Source organism: Staurois parvus, unplaced genomic scaffold (genome assembly GCF_062004578.1).
Source record: "Staurois parvus isolate SC_StPar_1 unplaced genomic scaffold, SC_StPar_1.0 ptg000013l, whole genome shotgun sequence".
Taxonomy (NCBI): Eukaryota; Metazoa; Chordata; class Amphibia; order Anura; family Ranidae; genus Staurois; species Staurois parvus.
The window spans coordinates 2,729,236-2,750,118 of NW_028317809.1; the positions used below are offsets into that span (position 1 = coordinate 2,729,236).

Sequence of the window (20,883 nt, forward strand, 5' to 3'; positions counted from 1 at the left end):
TTTGCTCTGTATGCCACTAGAATAAATTAAAACAAAACAATCCAAATGGATTTGAAGTGCAGACTTTCAGCTTTAATTCAAGGGGTTGAACATAAATATCAAGTACATATTTTTAGAAACTACAATCGTTTTTATACACAGTCCCTCCATTTTCACGGGCTTAAATGTAATTGGACAAATGAATATACAGTAATCATAAATAAAATGTTCATTTTTAAAATTTTGTTGAGAATCCTTTACTGGCAATGACTGCCTGAAGTCTGAAACCCATGGACATTACCAAAGACTGGGTTTCCTCCTTTCTGATGCTTTGCCAGCTCTAACTGCAGCTGTCTTCAGTTTCTCTTTGTTTGAGGGTCTTTCTGCCTTTAGTTTTGCCTTCAGCAAATGAAACGCATGCTCAATTGGGTTGAGATCAGGTGATTGACTCGGCCATTGCACAATATTCCACTTTTCCTTTAAAAGCTCCTGGGTTGCTTTTGCAGTGTGTTTTGGATCATTGTCCATCTGTACTGTGAAGCGCCGTCCAATCAACTTTGCTGCATTTGGCTGAATCTGGGCTGACAGTATATCTCTAAACACTGCAGAATTCATCTTGCTGCTTCTGTCTTCTGTCACATCATCAATAAACACCAATGACCCAGTGCCACTGGAAGCCATGCGTGCCATTGCCATCACACTACCTCAGATGACGTTGTGTGCTTTGGATCATAATCTGCTCCAAGCCTTCTTCACATCATTCTGGTACAGAATAATCTTAGTTTCATCCATCCAAAGAATGCTTTTCCAGAACTGGTCGGGCTTTGTTAGGTGTTTTTTGGCAAAGTCTAATCTGGCTTTTCTATTCTTCAGGCTTATGAATGGTTTGCACCTTGTGGTGAACCCTCTGTATTTGCTCTTGTGAAGTCTTATCTTCATTGTAGACTTTGACAATGATACGCCCACCTCCTGGAGAGTGCCCTTCACTTGTCTGGATGTTGTGAATGGGTTTTTCTTTACAATCCTGCAATTATCCACCACTGTTGTCTTCCATGGACGTACATCCCATTTTATGTTGCCGAGCTCACCAGTGCGTTCTTCTTTCTTCAGAATGTACCAAACTGTTGATTTGGCCACTCCTAATGTTGCTGCTATCTCTCTGATGGATTTGTTTAGTTTTTGAAGCCTTACAATGGTCTCTTTCACTTGCATGGACAGCTCCTTGGAATGCATGATGTAGGTTCATAGTAATAGATTCCAGATGCAAATACCACACTTAGAATCAACTCCAGACCTTTTACCTTACTTAATTGATGAAGAAATTAAGGAAGGAGTAACCCACACCTGGCCATAATATAGCTTTTTATTTAATTGTCCAATTACTTTTGGTCCCTTGAAAAAGTTGGGATGGCTACTCTTAGGAGGTGTAATTTCTACACCCTTCCTCCAATTTGGATGTACATACCCTCAAATTAAACCTGAGAATGTGCACTTTCAGCTCATATCCATTATAGAACTATAGCTTGAATATGTTTTGGTAAATACCTGAAAAAAACAAAATTGTGCCTGTGTCCAAATATATATGGACCTAACTGTATATTGTACATTCACATAAGTCCCTAACCCTCGAACATGCAAGCTAAGGTCCCGAAATCACATTCATACGTACACATACTAGGGCCAATTTAGACAGGAGCCAATTAACTTACCAGCATGTCTTTGGAGTGTGGGAGGAAACCCACACAGTCACAGGGAGAACATGCAAACTCCTGGCAAGTGGTGTCATGGTTGATATTCGAAACGACATCGCTAGTGCTGCCAGGCGGAAGTGCTAACCACATAGCCATTGTGCTTTAAACCACATCAGCTCCAAGGTAATGTACCAATTCCTTTTCATGCAGGAGGCAATGCACAACTCTTAGCGTGTTATGTGTGCAATAGGCTGCAGAAAACATTTTGCAGTAATAAATATTTTCATTAGGAATTGGGTTAAAGTGGAACTCAACATTAAATACAGTTGTGTATTAATTTTAAAATAATTGTATTTTGCCCAGAATAACCACCTGAATTTGTCTTAATTTTGCCAAACACATCAGCATTCAGATTGGGAGAGAGAGAAGCATTGGAGACCAATTAGACTGCTGTATGCACATGGCACGCGAGCAGCATATGGAATGGCATACAGCACATATTATTTGTATTGTCTTATACATGCATACTGTATGCATAGTTTGTGACTGGTATATAAAGAGTATTGGCATACATATATAAAAGCCTGTATAATATGATTTTCAAGCAACAGTAGGGTAGCTGGATTTGGAGGGGAGTAGGGAGTAATTTTGGGAATGGGTAAGGATAAGTAGGGGTTCAGGTGTGTTGAGGGGGGGTCCTGAGGGTTCAAACTGGTGGCCCATGGGTTGTAGGGTTAGTGTTGATCAGTGGGGAAAAGCTTTGTTAGGGCTCTAAGAGTAATGCATCAAAGCCAGGTGGGAGATATATTTTCAAACCAGAGTTTCTGTATCTTCTTGGAATGTGACCCTTAACTTTTCCATGAATCATAGCTTGGCTGGTTCTGTTTTTAGTTTCTATGAAGCTGAGTCTAAATGTCTTCCAGGCCCTAGCAATAGTTTGCTTAGAAGCTGTCGTGAGCTACAGGAGAAGTTTCAATTGTGCGCTGGTGATATCAGGATGGCATTTGTTAAGGGGTGTTGTTGTAGTGTCTGGAATAATGGTTTTTGCCTAAGAGTTTTGGATATTATAACAAAACAAAATTTTGTTCAAAAGTTGCAAATTGTCAGGCAAGTCCAACATATGTGAATGTGCGTGCCTGCTTCCTTCACAGCCCCTAAAGCATGTGGGTGTGTAGTTAGGGACAAATTTGGCTATCTCAGTGAGAACTATGTACCACCAAAGGAGAACTTTGCAGTTTGTTTCTAAACCTGGCACATTTGTAAGCAAGATTTTATTTTGTTGTGGACCAAATTTCACTCCAATCCCTGGGCTCCAAACTAATACCAAGATCAGTTGTTCTTTTATAAGTGTAGGGAGGGGGATGAGGTGAGAAGTTTAGCATCACTATCTTTTTTAAATTAGTACTTGGAGGAGCACAGTATTGATCTCTATTTTATCACTGGCTGTGGAATCACAATAAATTGTAGGCTGAGATTGTATATTTACCGTAAACCTGCCAACACAGTCTCTTTAGTGGACTAATTCTAATACATCTGTTACGATATTCCCAATATTCTTCTAAATGTCCAGTTTAAGGATTATGTTACACAATCATTGTCATTAACCCACCACTGATTATACCTTAGATTCTGTATATCACCTTTTGAGCTTAAACGTGAATTTACTCTTATGAATGCACCCTGCTGGCAATTACATGTGAGAACCCCAGTGGGGGTTCTCGTGATTAGTTGTTGGTAGGCAACCCTATTAAAATCAATGGGAGGTTGCCGGCTATTGCAGCTAATTGCGCCCACTCACATGCTGCAATCACATCCAAGTGATCGGCCCTGGACACAACCAGTCTGCATCCAGGGCCGATCACTTGCCAGGGTAACGCAGCATGAATGATTACATGCAAGTGGGCGTGATTAGCTTTGAGAGTTGGCAGCCTCACATTGCCTTTAATGGAGTTGCCTACATTCAGCTAATTGTGGGAAGACCTGCTGGTATGGTAATCACTGGCAGGGTGCATTTGCAAGTGTAAATGCACACTAACACTTGTATTTTCATAGACAACAACTAAACAGGAAATATTTACAAGATGGCAAAGTGCTTCATGCTGAAGAAACTGAAAATATACTGAGTGAGAGATCTCTGGTTTTCTTCACATAGTAGTAATCAGCAAAAAGCTTGAGTTAAAAAAAAATAATATAATTTTTAACTTGCTATTTAATTACTCTGGGGACAATTTCACACTGTGTAACAGTGACTAAAAATATAAACTTTAGCCCTATGGGTTAGCTAAGGCTGCATATGGGCTCGGGGGATGTTGCAAATTGCACTACTAAAAGACAGAAAACTTAGGGGGATGCCCTCTGCCTGTAGAAGTTTCCTTTTTTTCCAGTGCGCAGTTTATTTAGAAGTAAAATAGGTCATGGCAACACAAATTCACCAACTTCTTAGTTCTATAGTGGTTAAATTAACACAGTACCTATTAACCTGAAGCAGAAGTGATTATACAGTAGATTCTCTTCCCCTTGACCTTTTACTCAGCATTGTGACTGTGTTGATGACCTTGTATACTACAGTACAACTGAAAAATACATAAGTGCCTTAACATACTGTAGCTGTCGACATACTTGGGTTTTCTAGGTGTCAGTGGAAAGGTCCACCCAGGGCAAGGGTTCCTAAAGTGGTATAGGGGAAGCTACCTTCAGGGTGGCAATGGAATCTCCCTGCTTCTGTGATGAATGTAAAAATTACTACACGTGCTGTGCTTGTCTCCTGAGAGCACTCATTGGTGCTGCATGAGAAAAAGAGAATGTGCAAGTTATCAGCTAGGCAAGACCATGGTTTTTTAGGTTCAGAGTAATAAATCTTCAAAGGCCTACATCTAGGCAAAAATCTTAGTATATCTACATCTTCCCCTCTTAACAGTCTCATGTACAGAAAATATGACCAAAACCGCCAGGTACATCTACATTATCTATGAATTTTATATATATATATATATATATATATATATATATATATATATATATATATTATACTTACTCTGATATCTTTAGATTTTTGGGGGATTTATATTTCTTAAGCTTATAAAGTACTGCCACTAGATCCACTTTAAATTATATGCACATTTAAAGTAGAACTAAAGACAAAACTAGTGTTTCTTCATTTTAGATAGAGTAAAGCAGAGTTATAACCCATATAAGATTTATTTCTGCTATCTGTGTCCCATTTAGGAGATTTTCTTTGACTTCCTGTCCCATTGCCAAAACAGGACGTGAGAGTAAATGCTTCCAAAATGAAGGAATCCCTGGTTGCCACCAGAACCAGTGTCCCCATTCAAAAATAACCCCACTACTTCTGTTTTAGAGATAACCCAAAATGTATGATTTTGTTTTATGTTACTTTCATTGATAGTTATAAATAGAAGACATGGAGAGGGTGAATCCCCCCAACAGGGGCACAGGCAGCAAAAAAACATGAGCGGTGTTTTAATCCCTGTCCACTCTGTCCAAAACTAAAAGAATAAAAATGCCTAAGTTAAACTTTAAAGTGCATATTTACCCACCAGTCAAGTAACCTAAAAAACTTGGGAGTAGACTCCCAATTGCAGACTCTTATGTTCTTATAGACCTGCTTAACCGTCACAAATATTTTCACTTACAAAGGTGGCATAGAAGAGGTTTTGCAAGGTCTATGTAAAATTTGCAAATTGATGGCAGGAAGAATTCACGGTACTCTGCTGGGAGTGGAAACTGTGGCCACTGATATCGGCGGAACACTGAGGCAAGGAAGCCCAAGACTAGAGAGGGTTTTATTGTATGGTTGTATGGAGGCTGTAATAGTGAGCTTCAGCACATGAGACTACCTTTTCAACGTTCTGGCACCTATGTGTGCATGCAGAGCAGTGGTCACACTGGGTAATGAATGAAAGAATGTTTCAGCACAGTTTCATGATCTTCATTTATTAGATCAAGTGATATTTTGACTAGCTTACACACCTATTCAGAATACTGAGTGCAACATTTTGCTGAATATATACATCTTGCTACATCATTGGACCGCCTTATTTCTTAAAAGGCATGTCAGATTTGGACCTCATTTTTTATACGGTCTTTTTGTGAAGTAAACAACAAATTGTGGTCCGTTATCTGGCTGTAGCCCTTACGACCTGTACACATCAGAACATGGTGCAGAAAACCTAACTTCCATGCGCATTTGCCTGCACCAGAATGCATGGTACTGCAGTACTATGTGATCTGGTGTGTTTTTAAAAGTAGTACATGAAATACTATTGGTGTAATCCAGTGCAAAGTGGAGTGCATTCCTCTGTGAGTCCAGTGTGAACTAGCACTCAAGCCTAAAAAACACTTAGTTGTATATGGAGTACCTAGATAAACTGTTTGAAGTATGAACCTTTCATGCAATTTGTTAAAAAACTATCACTTTTTTTTTTTACAGCATTCAGTTCCTGATGGGACAAAGTGCATTTAGAACATGTAGTAGGAAGTGACCAGAGACATGCACTCTCTACCAAGGGAGCTACCTTCTTGTTAGCTGCAGTGTCCTATCTGAAATCGCAGATAGTATTACAGGGGCACCTAGGAAGATGGAACAAAGTACCGCAGTTCCCATCAGAAACTGAATACTGTAAAACAAATATTTATATCTTCTTTAAGTAAATTCCTTGAGGAGATCTCTCTGGTGCATTAAGACTGCCCAACATACTTATAGAAATGTATATACGGGGTATATTTTAAATGGCGGCAACATGCTCTGTATAAGAATATTGGTCATCTACTACTCAAAAGATTTAATGTAGCAAGGTGCAATACTTAAATACATGTTGCTATGACTTTCTGGTAGTTTCATAGATATTTGTGGTGCCCTATTTTCTGCTATTGTTTTTAGCGGTTATTAATATTTTTATATCCATTGTGTGGTAAAGATAATAGCATTTTTGGTATTATTTTCTTTAGTATGTTTAATAAGAAAATGCACTACCTTTTTTCGGTGACCCTTTTAGTACTTCACAAAGGTGGGCTTTTTGATCTTTTACAATTTTCAGCACATGGGGACTGTTTGAAATATAACTGGTAACTCCCAGGTTTCATAAATATAGCAAGGTTCTCTCCCATGTTCTGTACTAAATCTGTTGGAATAGACTATTGATTAAGTGCCCAGTGCATTCCTAATGCAATTTGCATTGCTTTCTATTAAGTCAGATCACAAAACTGCGTTGTGGTTATGTGCGCTGAACAAAGTACTGCATGAAGTACTTTGTTCAGTCAGCTTATTGCAAAGCAAACATCACAATGCTGCTGCAGTGAATAAAACTGAATGAAATGTCACTTGTGGCAATAAAGTCTGAACAAAAAAAAAGTAAACAATGTGCCAGGCTCAGTGCATAGGCACTGATTGTTGGTATGAACAAACATATTAGTGTTTTTTTGCCTCCTTTGGCTTAACTGTAGAATATTTATGTTTTTCATTATTTCAATGGTCCTCATTTACTGACTTGATAAGTACAAAGTAAACACAAATACTCTTACTTTTCATTACACTTTAAAGTTTACAGTTCACTAGCTTTCTGTTAGCATCTTGGAGGCATCAATCCCAATGTGCTAAAACAACAAGCTTTTAGATAAAAAATGCATTATTACTGGAAAGCTTGAGCAGTCTATCACACTGAAAAATTAATCAACCTTAATTATAAATCTAAGTCTACATTTTCCAATTTCTGTGTACAACCTGTCATAACCCATTTAACACTAAATATAGATTTTACAGATTAAACAACTGTATATCATTTTTTAGGTATTGAATAAGTCTGGAATATAATTGAAACCTAATTCCTAAAGGGAACTGTAAGCAGAATTAAAGGATAAGTGTACCTTTGTGATGAAAATAAAAAGTACAAATTATTTTGTTTCTGATACCCTATTAATTCAGTGTGAAAAGCCATAAAATTATTATTTTTCTAGACAATAAAGGGGCAATGTACAAAAACTAAATATACTGAAGTGAAGAGGTATTGCTAGCACTGGTATTACATAGGGCAGGGGTGTCAAACTGGCGGCCCTCCATCTGTTGCGAAACTACAAGTCCTATCATGCCTCTACCTTTGGGAGTCATGCTTGTAACTGTCAATCTTGCAATGCCTCATGGGACTTGTTGTTTGGCAACAGCTGGAGGGCCACCAGTTTGACACTTGTGACATAGGGGCATATAATCTCACCATTAACACTTTGTGAAACAGCAAAGGTCACAGAAAGCCTCTCTGCACTGTGTACCTAAATGTCACTGTGGGCTATACTGATGTTCACATTTACTGTAGTGAACTGCTAGAATGTACTGCAGGAAAAACTGCATATTCTACATACTAGGGTCTACTACTTGCCATTAAAGAATGTTAAGACCTCTAGTTGTAGGCTGTCCCTTTTTCTACAGCTTGCATGCCAGTATTATTGTAAGCCTTGCAATTCAAGGTCAGAAATGTTTGCAAAAAAAATAGTTTGAAAGATATCTGTCAGTCTTCCCAATGGGATAATGCATGCATCCAACAGCTACAGGCACTTGTTAATATCCTCTTGCATGTGAAATAGCAGGAGCACTGCTTGTTTTAACTAAGTCAGCTATGTTCAGCTTAAAAGAGAAATTTGGGTTTATAAAAAAAATAAACATTTATACTCACCTAGGTGAATGCAGCATCTGTCCTCTGTTGGCTCTGCACTGAGAACTGAGCGATCAAACACCACAGATTGCTCAGTTCTCCCCTCCGCTCTGAGCAGAAAGTTGGTGACTGTTAGTCACTGGCTTTCTGCTCTGCCCCTCCAGTGCTCACTGGAGTGCTGGGCTGTGGAGGAGGTGGGAGCGGCTGGCTCAGGCATCTGGGTGGATTCCGGCTGTAATTTTGGGATTGATCCAGAGCCTGAACCGGCTCAAAATGTTCCATGCTAAATCCAATGATCGGCTGAAAACAGGTCACAGGAATGCAGAACAAACTGCACTTCTGTGATCCACAGGAGAAGTAGGGCCAAAAAAGGTTTGGCTTCTTCTCTTTTAAGTATGGAATGTTCTACTGGCATTACATTAGGAAGTACATGCTTAAGAACATGAGAAGTAGCATGCTACATAAACATGTCAAGTTACAGAAAGAAGGTGGCACCACTGTGATTCCCAGAGAACAGGTTCACTCAGTTTGCATCTGATTCTAGTTCCTGCCTCTCATTTCATCTACATTCTGGGCTCCAAAAGTGACTGAGACCAATACAGGTCAAATATTACAAAAAACTGGAATAATTGTTTTTAGCAATAAAAGCAAGGTTTTAGCACTGAAAATCGTGTTCATTTTGATAAAAAGAAATAACACTTACGCTGCCCATTCCAACTTTTCATTCTTGATCGAGTTGTACAGAGCCTACAAAAGAGAAATAAAACATTACTCATTTTCTTAAATGCATACTATCTGATTTTAAAAATAATGCATTTTTTTTCTATTCAGTTTAGCGATCCAGAGAGAGGCTATGCAATAATTGCTTTTAGATTTTCCTTTCATGTCTGCTTGACAGCAGAAGATATGAAATGTCCCTATCACTGTGGACTTTGTTTCTTGCTACCCGTCACACAAAAAGTGTGAGTAAAGGTCTAAAAAATCCTGTCAAAGTGCAACTGTACACATAGCTGTTCTCAGTGTACCTCCTATCACAGTCACCATTCTCTTTAATTTACAGTTTTCTTTTTTTGTACAATGCACTTTATCAAAATATATTTTTGATAACTTAAAATGATATACTATATATAGCTTGCATCCGAATATTGCGTACCTAATTTTCCTGAGTAGAAAATACAAAAACATTTAAAGATCAGATAAATACAATACTTTCCTTGAAGTGCAACCATCCCATGTAACGGTGTCATGAGAGAAATACAGTAACTGTCACTGTTGCCATCTTTTTGAATATACTAAGAACCTTATGTGCTGTCCCACTGGCTTTAATATATTCTGCATCATTTACACAGAATAAGAACACAGATCAGAAAGGTAAAAAAAAATCCTTATCTGCATTCACATCCTGGGTAAGTATCTCAAAGTACTAAAGCCAGAGGGTCAGCAGGACAGCTAGGCATTTAGAATTTTAAAAAGGAGATGTCAGCAGCAATTGCCTCCAGGTCACTCTTTTAAAAAATGTCTCTTTTATAAAACGAGATGGCAAGACAAAAATACTCTGAATCATTCTCAGAAAATCTGACATACGGGAAAATTTCTGCCAGAATAAAGATCAACCCCAACCAACACAGCTTTTTTAAGTTTTGTGTAGTTTTGGGAAAGGTAAATACTTCTAGTTTTGATTCCTACCCATAACCCTGTTGGGTAGATTTCACCTCTCCCTTGACGGCATGTAATAGCAAGACAAGAAATGAGAGGTATGTAGTAATTGAGACAGGAAAACACTGACAATAATAATGACCTAACAGAGGCTCTAACTTTTCTCTGTTTTAAAAAAGTGTTTTCCTGCAGGCTGCCTCTTCATTCGGGAGATTTCCCATCACTTCCTGTCCCAGCTAGTACAGGGAAAACCTAACCAATAAGGTCACAGACAAGAGTAAAAACCTAACAAGGGTTCCATCTCTACTCCACTTTGTTAAAGAAAAACTTTTTTAAATTTGGTTTGTCCTACAGGATTATTCTTTTTCTGCCACAGAGCAGGGAAGGGCCCTCAGATTCCCTATTCATGGTTTCTTCCACTTTTAGAACACCACCTCAAAAGTTATTATAATGCATTTTGCCTCCTCTTTTTTATAAGGCTTTAAACAAAAAAATGCATATTTACAAAAAGTTAATTACCTATGAGTGTAAGGCTGACTTTGTTTTTGCAGTTGTATGCAAGAAATCAACTTCCTCATTCACAAATGACATGTTCATATCTAAAAAATACTGTATGCATGTGTATTCATTTTAAAGTGGTTCTAATGCATTCAATTTTTTTCATTTTGGATAGAAAAAGGGAGAGTTATAACCCCTGTCAGATTTTTTTTTCAAACAGGAAGTAATAGAAAATCCCTGCAAATTAGGGAATCCTTTGGGGATCCCCATGTTACCAGAACTACTGTCCCCATTGGAAGATTTCCCCTCTATTACTTACTTGGGGAAAATTTGGGATTTTCTTTTACTCTCATTTTCAATGATAATGGTAAACAGGACAAATAAACAAGGTGAACCTCCGTAACAGGGGCATAGACAGCAAAAAACACTGACGGGTTCAAATCCCTCTCCACTCTGTACAAAACTAAAAAAAAAAAAAACGTTTTGCCTTTAGTTACACTTAAGGTAAAGAACCTTCTGTTGCAGAGGATTCCCCCCAGCCATTGGTTTCCGCTCCTGTCAATCAAATCCTCTGAGGAGAGGGCAGGGCCAAGCCATGTTATCTGTGTCAACAGATGTAGACAGGGCAGCTCGGGAGCAAGCCTGCACAATTGCCCCCATAGAGTCAGCAGGGGACTAAACAAGAGGAGGATCAGGGCTGCTCTGTGCAAAACCATTGCAGAGAATGTATGACATGTTTGGTATTTTAATCAAAAAATGGAAGCTTTAATATCACTTTAATTTGCCTGCATTTGGGGCCTGCAAATACTCCAACATATTTTCTTATCTTCGGGTACATCAGCAAAAAAAAAAAAAGAAATATGCTGACAGCCTCTTTCTCCTTGAACACATTACCAAAAATGTTTCCAACTATTCCAGGTCATTCTTCATCATCATCTGATTTTATAATATATATGTCAAATTTCAAAATAAATCAGTTACAAACAGGTTTATTGTGCATGACAAGTTCATTTAGACTGAACCATAGTAAGGCAATTATTAAAAAAAAAAAAAAATTTGCTGGAAGCAACTCAGATGCATTCTGTAAAATAGCACATTACATGCGAATTATATCTAATTGACTTTTCTTGGAATGTGCTGTGGCTCCCTGAAACACTATGCCAACTCTTTACTCTGAATTATAAAAATATATATGTGTGTCTTGATACATTTAAAACTACTCTCTACTCTTTTTCATACAGAGAAGAAGAAAAAAAGAAAAAAAAGAAAAATTTCTAGAAAAATAATAAACTACATAATCTTCAGAAAACTGTTGCTGCCACTTTTTTTATTTTAAAGCAATAATTATTTTTTCTTATGCAACACTGTGTTTAATGGAAAAAATGTGCTGTTTGCAAAGATATTTAATTTCTGTGTTGTGGAATCTCTATATGTACAGGGGTAACAACCAACTACATAATGAGGGCATTGCTGGCTTATTGGTCTCAGATTTTGTAACCAGTAGCTGTTTGGTTTACAGCAAACTATTACTCAGTTTATAAATATAAAAACAGGGCTATAATATATTGCAAAGAAGACAGAGATAAAATAACTAATGCACAAATTAGTAAAAGGGTACAAAACAATATCCAAGAGTTTGGATGTTTCATTGGGAGCCACTGAATTGGCTATCAGGAAGTGAACACCTTATCATGTCACCCAGGCAAGAGTCTTTGAGAGGGCAACAATTGTAGCTGACTAACTAGCATGCAAACCATCTACTGAGCATTGCAAAGTCATACAGCATAGTTACAGAAAACAGACCCTGACACCACATACAGTTGTGTTCACAATAATAGCAGTGTGTTGAAAAAAGTGAATAAAGCTCAAAATCCTTCTAATAGCTTTTATTTCCATACACACAAATGCATTGGGAACACTACACATTCTATTCCAAATCAAAACATGAAGAAAAATATATCAAATTTGTGTTGTTCCTCTAAAAAAACTGAAGAAAAGTGAATATTAGACTGTTCAAAAAAATAGCAGTGTTTGTATTCTTTACAAACTCAAACATTCACTATATAAACTGAAAAATGTTTGAAGATTTTGCTTTCCTTTGAATCACTTAATGAATATTTAGTTGTATAAGCACTGTTTCTGAGAACTGCTGTACATCTGTGTTGCATGGAGTCAACCAACTTCTGGCACCTGTGAACAGGTATTCCAGCCCAGGATGATTGGACTACATTCCACAGTTCTTCTCTATTTCTTGGTTTTTCCTCAGAAACTGCATTTTTGATGTCACCCCACAAGTTTTCTATTGGATTAAGATCCGGGGATTGGGCTGGCCACTCCATAACGTCAATCTTGTTGGTCTGGAACCAAGATGTTGCATGTTTACTGGTGTGTTTGGGGTCGTTGTCTTGTTTGAACACCCATTTCAAGGGCATTTCCTCTTCAGCATAAGGCAGCATGACCTCTTCAAGTATTCTGATGTATTCAAACTGATCCATGATCCCTGGTATGCGATAAATAGGCCCAACACCGTAGTATGAGAAACATCCCCATATCATGATGCTTGCGCAACCATGCTTCACTGTCTTCACATTGTATTGTGGCTTGAATTCAGTGTTTGGGGGTCGTCTGACAAACTGTCTCCGGCCACTAGACCCAAAAAGAACAATCTTACTTTCATCAGTCCACAAAATGTTGCACCATTTCTCTTTAGGCCAGTCAATGTGCTCTTTGGCAAATTGTAACCTCTTCAGCACATGTCTTTTTTTCAACAGTGGGACTTTGCGGGGGCTTCTTGTAGATAGCTTGGCTTCACATAGGCGTCTTCTAATTGTAACAGTACTCACAGGTAACGTTAGACCTTCTTTCATCTTCCTGGAGCTGATTGTTGGCTGAGTCCCTGCCATTTTGGCTATTCTTCTATCCATTCGAATGGTAGTTTTTTGCTTTCTTCCACGTCTTTCAGGTTTTGGTTGCCATTTTAAAACATTTGCGATCAGTTTAGCTGAGCAGCCTATCATTTTCTCCACTTCTTTATATGTTTTCTCCTCTCCAATCAACTTTTTAATCAAGGTACGCTGTTCTTCTGAACAATGTCTGGAACGACCCATTTTCCTCAGAATTTCAGAGAGAAATGCACTGTAACCAGCATGTACAACATTTGCTGCCTTCCTTCTTAACTAGTTGCCGACCGCAGATAGCCGAATGACGGCTAAACTGCGGCTGGCCAGTTCTGAGTGGACGTCATATGACGTCCTCCCAGAACGCGCTCTCCTGCGCGCCCCAGGGGGCACGCACCCGGTGATCTCCGTGATCGCTGTGTCCTACGGACACAGCTGATCACGTGATGTGGTAAAAGGCCAATCATACCGGCCTTTTACCACGTGATCAGCGGTGTCCAATGACACGCTGATCACAGGGAAATGCAAGTGCCGGTTCTCGGCTGCACTTTCCTCACGCTGTCAGATCGTGAGGAAAGTACTGCCGAGAACCGGCAGTTGTCAGAGCGGGGATTGGCACCGATCATCAGGGCACCGATGATCAGTGCCCTGATGATCGGTGCCCAGCAATGCCACCCGCAAGTTCCGCCCACCTGTGCCCAGCAGTGCGCCCACTAGCTCCGCCCATCTGTGCCCAGCAGATCACCCACCTGTGCCCAGCAGTGCACCCACCTGTGCCACTCTGCAGTGTCACACACCTGTGCCCAGAAGTGCCACCTACCTGTGCCCAGCAGTGCCACCCACCTGTGCCCACCCACCTGTGCCCACCAGTGCCACCCACCTGTGCCCACCCACCAGTGCTGCCCACCAGTGCCACCCACCAGTGCAGCCCAGCAGTGCTGCCAGTCAGTGCCCAGGGGTTGTGCCAGTCAGTGCCCAGCAGTGATGCCAGTCAGTGCCGTCTATCAGTACCCATCATCAGTGTCAGCTATCAGTGCCGCCTATCAGTGCTGCATATTAGTGCCGCCTATCCGTGCCACCTCATTAGTACTGCCTATCTGTGCCCTTTAGTGCTGCCTATCAGTGCCGCCTATCAGTGCCCATCAGTGCTGCCTCATCAACGCACATCAGTGAAGGAGAAAAAATACCTGTTTGAAAAATTTTATAATAGAAACAAAGAACCTTTTTTTTAATTTTTTAATTTTTGCAATCTTTTAATTTATAGCGCAAAAAGTAAAGCGCCCAGTGGCGATTAAATACCACCAAAAGAAAGCTCTATTTGTGAGAAAAAAATGATCAAAATTTCATATGGGTACAATGTTGCATGACCGCGCAATTGTCAATCAAAGTGCGGCAGCGCTGAAAGCTGAAAATTGGCCTGGTAAATAAGGGGGTATAAGTGCCTGGTAGGCAAGTGGTTAAATAAGGGCAAAAATTGCAACCTGTTTTTCAAAGAATGAATGACCTCACTAATAGAACTCCACACTGCTATTATTTTGAACATGCCCCTTTCAATTAGTGATTCAATTACACAGAATCAGCAGCATGCATGTCATGACTGTTGGGTCTGTTGGATTTCTATTACTCTACTACACCTGCTAGTAAATTATTTGCCATGTAGAAATATCATTTCTACCAAAAACAGTGATTGATCCGGTTGGTGATGTCTGACTGCTATTATTTTGAACACAACTGTATATAAGAAATGTTTCTGATTAGGGAACCTTTTTATTTTACTGCAACTGGTGATATTCTTGCTGAAGTGGAACGCCCGTTCTCCAACTAGGTTTTCACGTTCCATGACACTGCTCATTAAATACTTATGCAAATAGATGGGTTTTTTTTTAAATAATTAATATCTATGTCTCCTGAAGAAGTGAACAAAGCTTCATGAAACATATCTAATGCCACTTTAGTAGCGTTCTGTTGTATATGAAGTGTCTACCTATGTATTTTTTGTCATATTCATTTGTATATTTGCCAAAACTGATTTTAACATGTGAAATGTGATTAAAAGTTTAAATATTTTATTACTGCATTATTTTTCTAGTGCAACTCTAAAAAGTCCTTTGGACATTTTATTTTATGAAAGTTTTTCTAAATAGTTACACCTTAAAAATAAATAATAATTCTAAAAAGGTACACTACAATACTGCTGGGTAACTTTTAATATTTTTTATGTGTTCTTAAACGGTTTTATATTTTTTTAGGAAATATGTACAGTAAGGCAGTCCATAGATTATGTGATTATCTTTCCTTTTACCAGGGGTGGAAGGAAAGCAAATTGCTCAATTCCCCCAGCTACTGACATGGAATCCCTCCTACAGCGCTAATGTGTTGTGCAAGTCGGAAGCCTTTCCTGCTGGCAGAACATATTGATTAGTGTTGCCAGCCATAGCTGGTTGCAGTAATCATTTGGAAAAAACCCGACAGGCTGGTTGTACCCAAGTCCATCAACAGACTAACTTGTGTACAATCAGGGTGTCCATATATGCGTTTTTGAAAACAAACAGCTTTCCAATTAGCAAAGTACATCTGATACATGCATGTTGCCTCAAAACACCTGCAGGGTGGTTCTTTTCCCTTCCTTATTTCATGTCTTACTGTTGTATTAATAAAGATACACGAGTGCTTATAGACTGTGTGCTTATAGGGATTATCACTGTAAGCTCTTTTCTTTCTATGTACAGTGCCTTGAAATTTTACACATTTTGTCATGTTACAACCAATAATGTAAATGTATTATATTGGAATTTTATGTGGTAGAACAACACAAAGTGGCACATAATTGTGAAGTGGAAGGAAAATGATAAAGGATTTGCAAATTTTTTTACAAATAAATATCTGAAAAGTGTGGCGTGCATTTGTATTCACCTCCCTGAGTCAATACTTTGTAGAACCACCGTTCACTGCAATTACAGCTGCAAATCTTTTTGGGGATGTCTCTACCAGCTTTGCACAACTAGAGTGAAATTTTTGCCCATTCTACTTTGAAAAATAGCTCAAGCTCTGTCAGATTGGATGAAGAGTGTCTGTGAACAGCAATTTTCAAATCTTGCCACAGATTGTCAATTGGATTTAGGTCTGGACTTTGACTGGGCCATTCTAACACATGAACATGCTTTGATCTAAACCATTCCATTGTATCTCTGGCTGTATGTTTAGAGTCATTGTCCTGCTGGAGGGTGAACCTCTGCCCCAGTCTCAAGTCTTTTGCAGACTAACAGGTTTTCTTCTAAGATTGCCCTGTATTTGGCTCCATCCATCTTCCCATCAACTCTAACCAGCTTCCCTGTCCCTGTTCCAAAAACATGTTTATTATTTTTGTTCAAAAGGTGAACTTATCCTTTCTATTGTTTATTGTATGTTAAATTCAACTGCCAATAAAATATTTTGGTGGCAGAAATAAAATTATCAGGGATAGCACAGTGGCTAAATTGTTAGCACTTCCATCTGGCAGTACTAGTGTTGTGTGTTTGAATCCCAACCATAGCACCACCTGCCTGGAGTTTGCATGTTCTCCCTATGCCTGTGTGGGTTTCCACACACACTCCAAAGACATGCTGGTAGGTTAATTGGCTCCTGTCTAAATTGGCCTTAGCATGTGTATGTATGAATGTGAGTTAGGGACCTTAGACTGTATGCTCCTTGAGGGTTAGGGACTGTTGTGAATGTACAATATATATGTAAAGCACTGCATAAATTGATGGCGCTATAGAAGTACCTGTAATAAATAAATAAATAATAATGTAATTTCACACAGTAATATGAGAGAACACTCAAAAGGTATATATAAAGTTAGGCTCATAGAAAATAACACGAGTACACAACTCAAAAGTGCTCTAAATTAGTCAGGATTCTAATTAATATAAAGGCGAAGAGTGCTTCCATTGCCCCCTGAAACACTATGGCAAAAGTGATCTATATTGCCTTAAAAGAATATATGAGACAATATACTATTCCACTGGGAAATGCACAATTTGCATTGAATAGTTGTAGAACCTTGGCATATGATCAAGGTAGGATCAAAAAAGGTGAATTAACATTTAAAAGAGCTCTGCCATAACTTATTCTGTTCTCTAATGAAGAGGAAAAAAGTCAAAGCTGGCAAATTTATAGAAAAAGAAACAGTATAAAAGCAATGTATAGCTTCCAAGAACCATCCATCACAAAGTTAATTTTCTTTCAATAGCTTGCTATTAAAGCAGGCAAATGTAAGCTGACTCACCAAGAATAGCGACTAATATAAACAGTTTTGCTTTTAACCATGAAATATAACATCCGTTTATTTGAAAATAGTTTTTTGTACATCTAGCTAAAACAGGTATGCCTGTTAGGGAACAGAATTGATTGTGAAGGATAAACTACATTCCTGTCATCTGTAATTTTAAAGCAAATCTATGGTCATAATTTAAAATGATTATATCCATTTCCACAGTGAATTTCAATTATTTTAGCCTTCTCCTATTAATCTGAATGATCTTAAAAGTCTGTAAACTTATTTTCTGAAAAACCCCACACATGTGCATTCTTGAATTCGGCAACATATAAATTATGCCCCATGAATAGACACTGCTGTGTAACACATTTCACAGAAACCGCTGTGTGAACTACAGATGTTATGATGGGCGAATTTTTAGAAGGCAGTTAGTACAGGATTTACTAATTGCAGGCAGAAATGTACTGTTGGATATGTAGTCCTTAGAAATCCAAAGTAAACGGCAGAAGAGAAGTTGCAGAGCATGCAGGGAATCCAGGAAGTTGTGGAAAGAGATGGCCAGCAGACAGAGTTCACAACATAAAAGGAGATTTTTCACGTAAGCTTATATTGGCTTGCCAACAACAACTATTGTTTCTATTACAGTGCTGATGTTAGAAAACTAAACTCCTTCAAATATCACTGTGAAGAAATAAATAAGAAGTCCAGACTCCTCACATTGCTTTATATCCAATCAGACAAATTCACAATCTTGTTTGACGGAAAATTCACTAATTTCTATAATATACTTCTTCAAAACCTCTTGATCACCCCTTTTATTTTCAATATGTTAGTTTTGCAAAATGCATAAAAAGGTTACAGACAATGTAAGTGGGAACATACAACATAGGTTGACTCGTGAAACTAAGTCCAAGAAACATGACAAAATCTGTCAGTGTTTCAATCTTATTAAAAATTGCTCGAAGAAAAAGAACTGCCACATTTCCAGTGTTAAGGGCCATTCAGGTGTGGGAAAAGCATGTATATAAAATACATGGCATGGGTAACAGGCTGTGGGCACTGCCGCAAAAGCAGAGCAGAGAGAGAAGATCGAGAAGAGTTAAGAAGGGTGTGGAGAGAGTAGGGAGGCGTGGGATGAGGCCTAAAGGGGGGGTTACGCTTGCCCACCGCATACCTTGGCACCCCTTTAGATGGTAATATTCGGATGGTGGTATGTGATCCATCCGTAATTTATCTGGGTTATTAGTGAGATTGCTAGTCAGCTGCCGTTCACACAAAAACCATCAATTTAGAATTGTTTATTCCACGCTTCAGCAATGGTTAATTTGGAGGCTAACAAAAGAAAATTAAGGAAGTGAACTTAAGGAAGCCCAACATTGGCGCAGGTCCAGCAAATATGGAGGACATCTCTGGTGACCTGACGTCCTCTAAAACACAGACCTGAATGTCCACGGAACATATGAGCCAGTTTGGAGGGTACCAGACACCGCCTAGTGAGTACCTTGTGGGGCGAGGGTGGTAATGTTAATAGCGCATGTGGCAACAGCGGACCATATGGCTTGCTGGTCTTGTTCTGATTTTTGGGCCCTTAAGTCCTCCTCCCACCTTTTTACATAAGTATGCAAGGAGGGGGAAAGTTGTTGGTCAAGGAATAAACTATAGCGATGAGTTTGGGTGCCTTGGTCACCCCCTTTAAATTTAAATGATCCTACTAGTAGGAGAATAAAATCTGAATGTAACATTACAGCAGATCCCTGGAATACCTATCCCAGCAAGCCTTGCACCTGGGCTTTGACTCGGCATGTACAATCAGAACTGCACCCCTTGTACATCCCTTCCCTTTTTTAAATTTTTGATCATAGATCAAAGTACAATAAATTAGGAATGTTGTGGAACTTCCCATAATCCAGGAAAGACCAGGCAGCTTAACAGGGCACATGTACAACTGGCATACTTTAAAGCCCTGATCTGCAGTCTGTCACATCTCACACAGATGTGACACTCACCATAATGCTGCTGCCCCTACCCTTGCATGTTGACCCATGTAGTCATCTGAAATCTATAACTTTGTATCGTCTTTCCTTCTTTTTTGATTGTTATGATAACAATATTTGCTGCCAAACCAATAGTCTAAGCTGTTTAGTTTAATCTTTCCTGAAGACATCTTAGAGACTGCACACTTAATCTCTGAACATAAATTCATTTTATATATATTGGGGGGAAAAAAAAAAAAATAATATATATATATATATATATATATATATATATATACATATACAGTTGCAAGAAAAAGTATGTGAACCCCTTGGGATTACGTGGAGTTTTGCATGAATTGGGCATAAAATGTGCTCTGAACGTCATCTAAGTCACAACAATAGAAGAACACAGTCTGCTGAACATAATACTACACAAACATTAGATGTTGCCATGGTTTAATTGCACATAACATGTAAACATTCACAGTGCAGGGAGGAAAAAGTATGTGAGGCCCTAGCTTAATGACTTCTCCCAGAGTTAATTGGACCCAGGAGTGAGCCAACCTTGACTCCAATCAGTGTGATGATATTGGATGTGTTGCTGACAGCTGTCCTGCCCTTAAAAAACACACACCTATTTTGGGTTTACTGGTTTCAAAAAGCACTGTCTGATGTGAACCATGCCTCGCAGAAAAGAGCTCTCAGAAGACCTACCATCAAGAATTGTTGACTTGCATGAAGCTGGAAAGGGTTACAAAAGTATCTCCAAAAGCCTTGATGTTCATGTGTCCACGGTAAGACAGACTGTCTACAAATGGAGAAAGTTTTGCACTGTTGCTACTCTCCCTAGGCGTGGTCGTCCTGTAAAAATGACTGCAAGAGCACAGCGCAGAATGCTGCATGAGGTAAAGAAGAATCTCAGAGTGTCAGCTAAAGACCTACAGAAATCTCTGGCACATGCTAACATTTTTGTTGACACATCTACAATAAGGAAAACATTAAACAAGAATGGAGTACATGGGAGGACACCACGGAGGAAGCCATTGCTGTCCAAAAAGAATATTGCAGCACGTTTGAAGTTTGCAAAAAAGCACCTGGATGTTCCACAGCACTACTGGCAAAATATACTGTGGACAGATGAAACCAAGATTGAGTTGTTTGGGAAGAACACACAACACTATGTGTGGAGAAAAAAAGGCACAGCACACCAACATCAAAACCTCATCCCCACTGTGAAACATGGCGGAGGGAGCATCATGGTTTGGG

General features: G+C 38.9%; 1 protein-coding gene across 3 annotated transcripts in view; it reads right to left on the reverse strand.

Moving 5' to 3' along the window:
- Positions 1-20,883, reverse strand: part of PSD3 (pleckstrin and Sec7 domain containing 3) — a 661,118-nt gene that overhangs the window by 136,279 nt on the left and 503,956 nt on the right. For all 3 annotated transcript variants that reach the window (XM_089675248.1, XM_089675257.1, XM_089675266.1), the window contains one exon: positions 9,036-9,079. In XM_089675248.1, the coding sequence (XP_089531374.1) occupies positions 9,036-9,079 (44 nt within the window). The remainder of the gene's footprint in view (positions 1-9,035; positions 9,080-20,883) is intronic.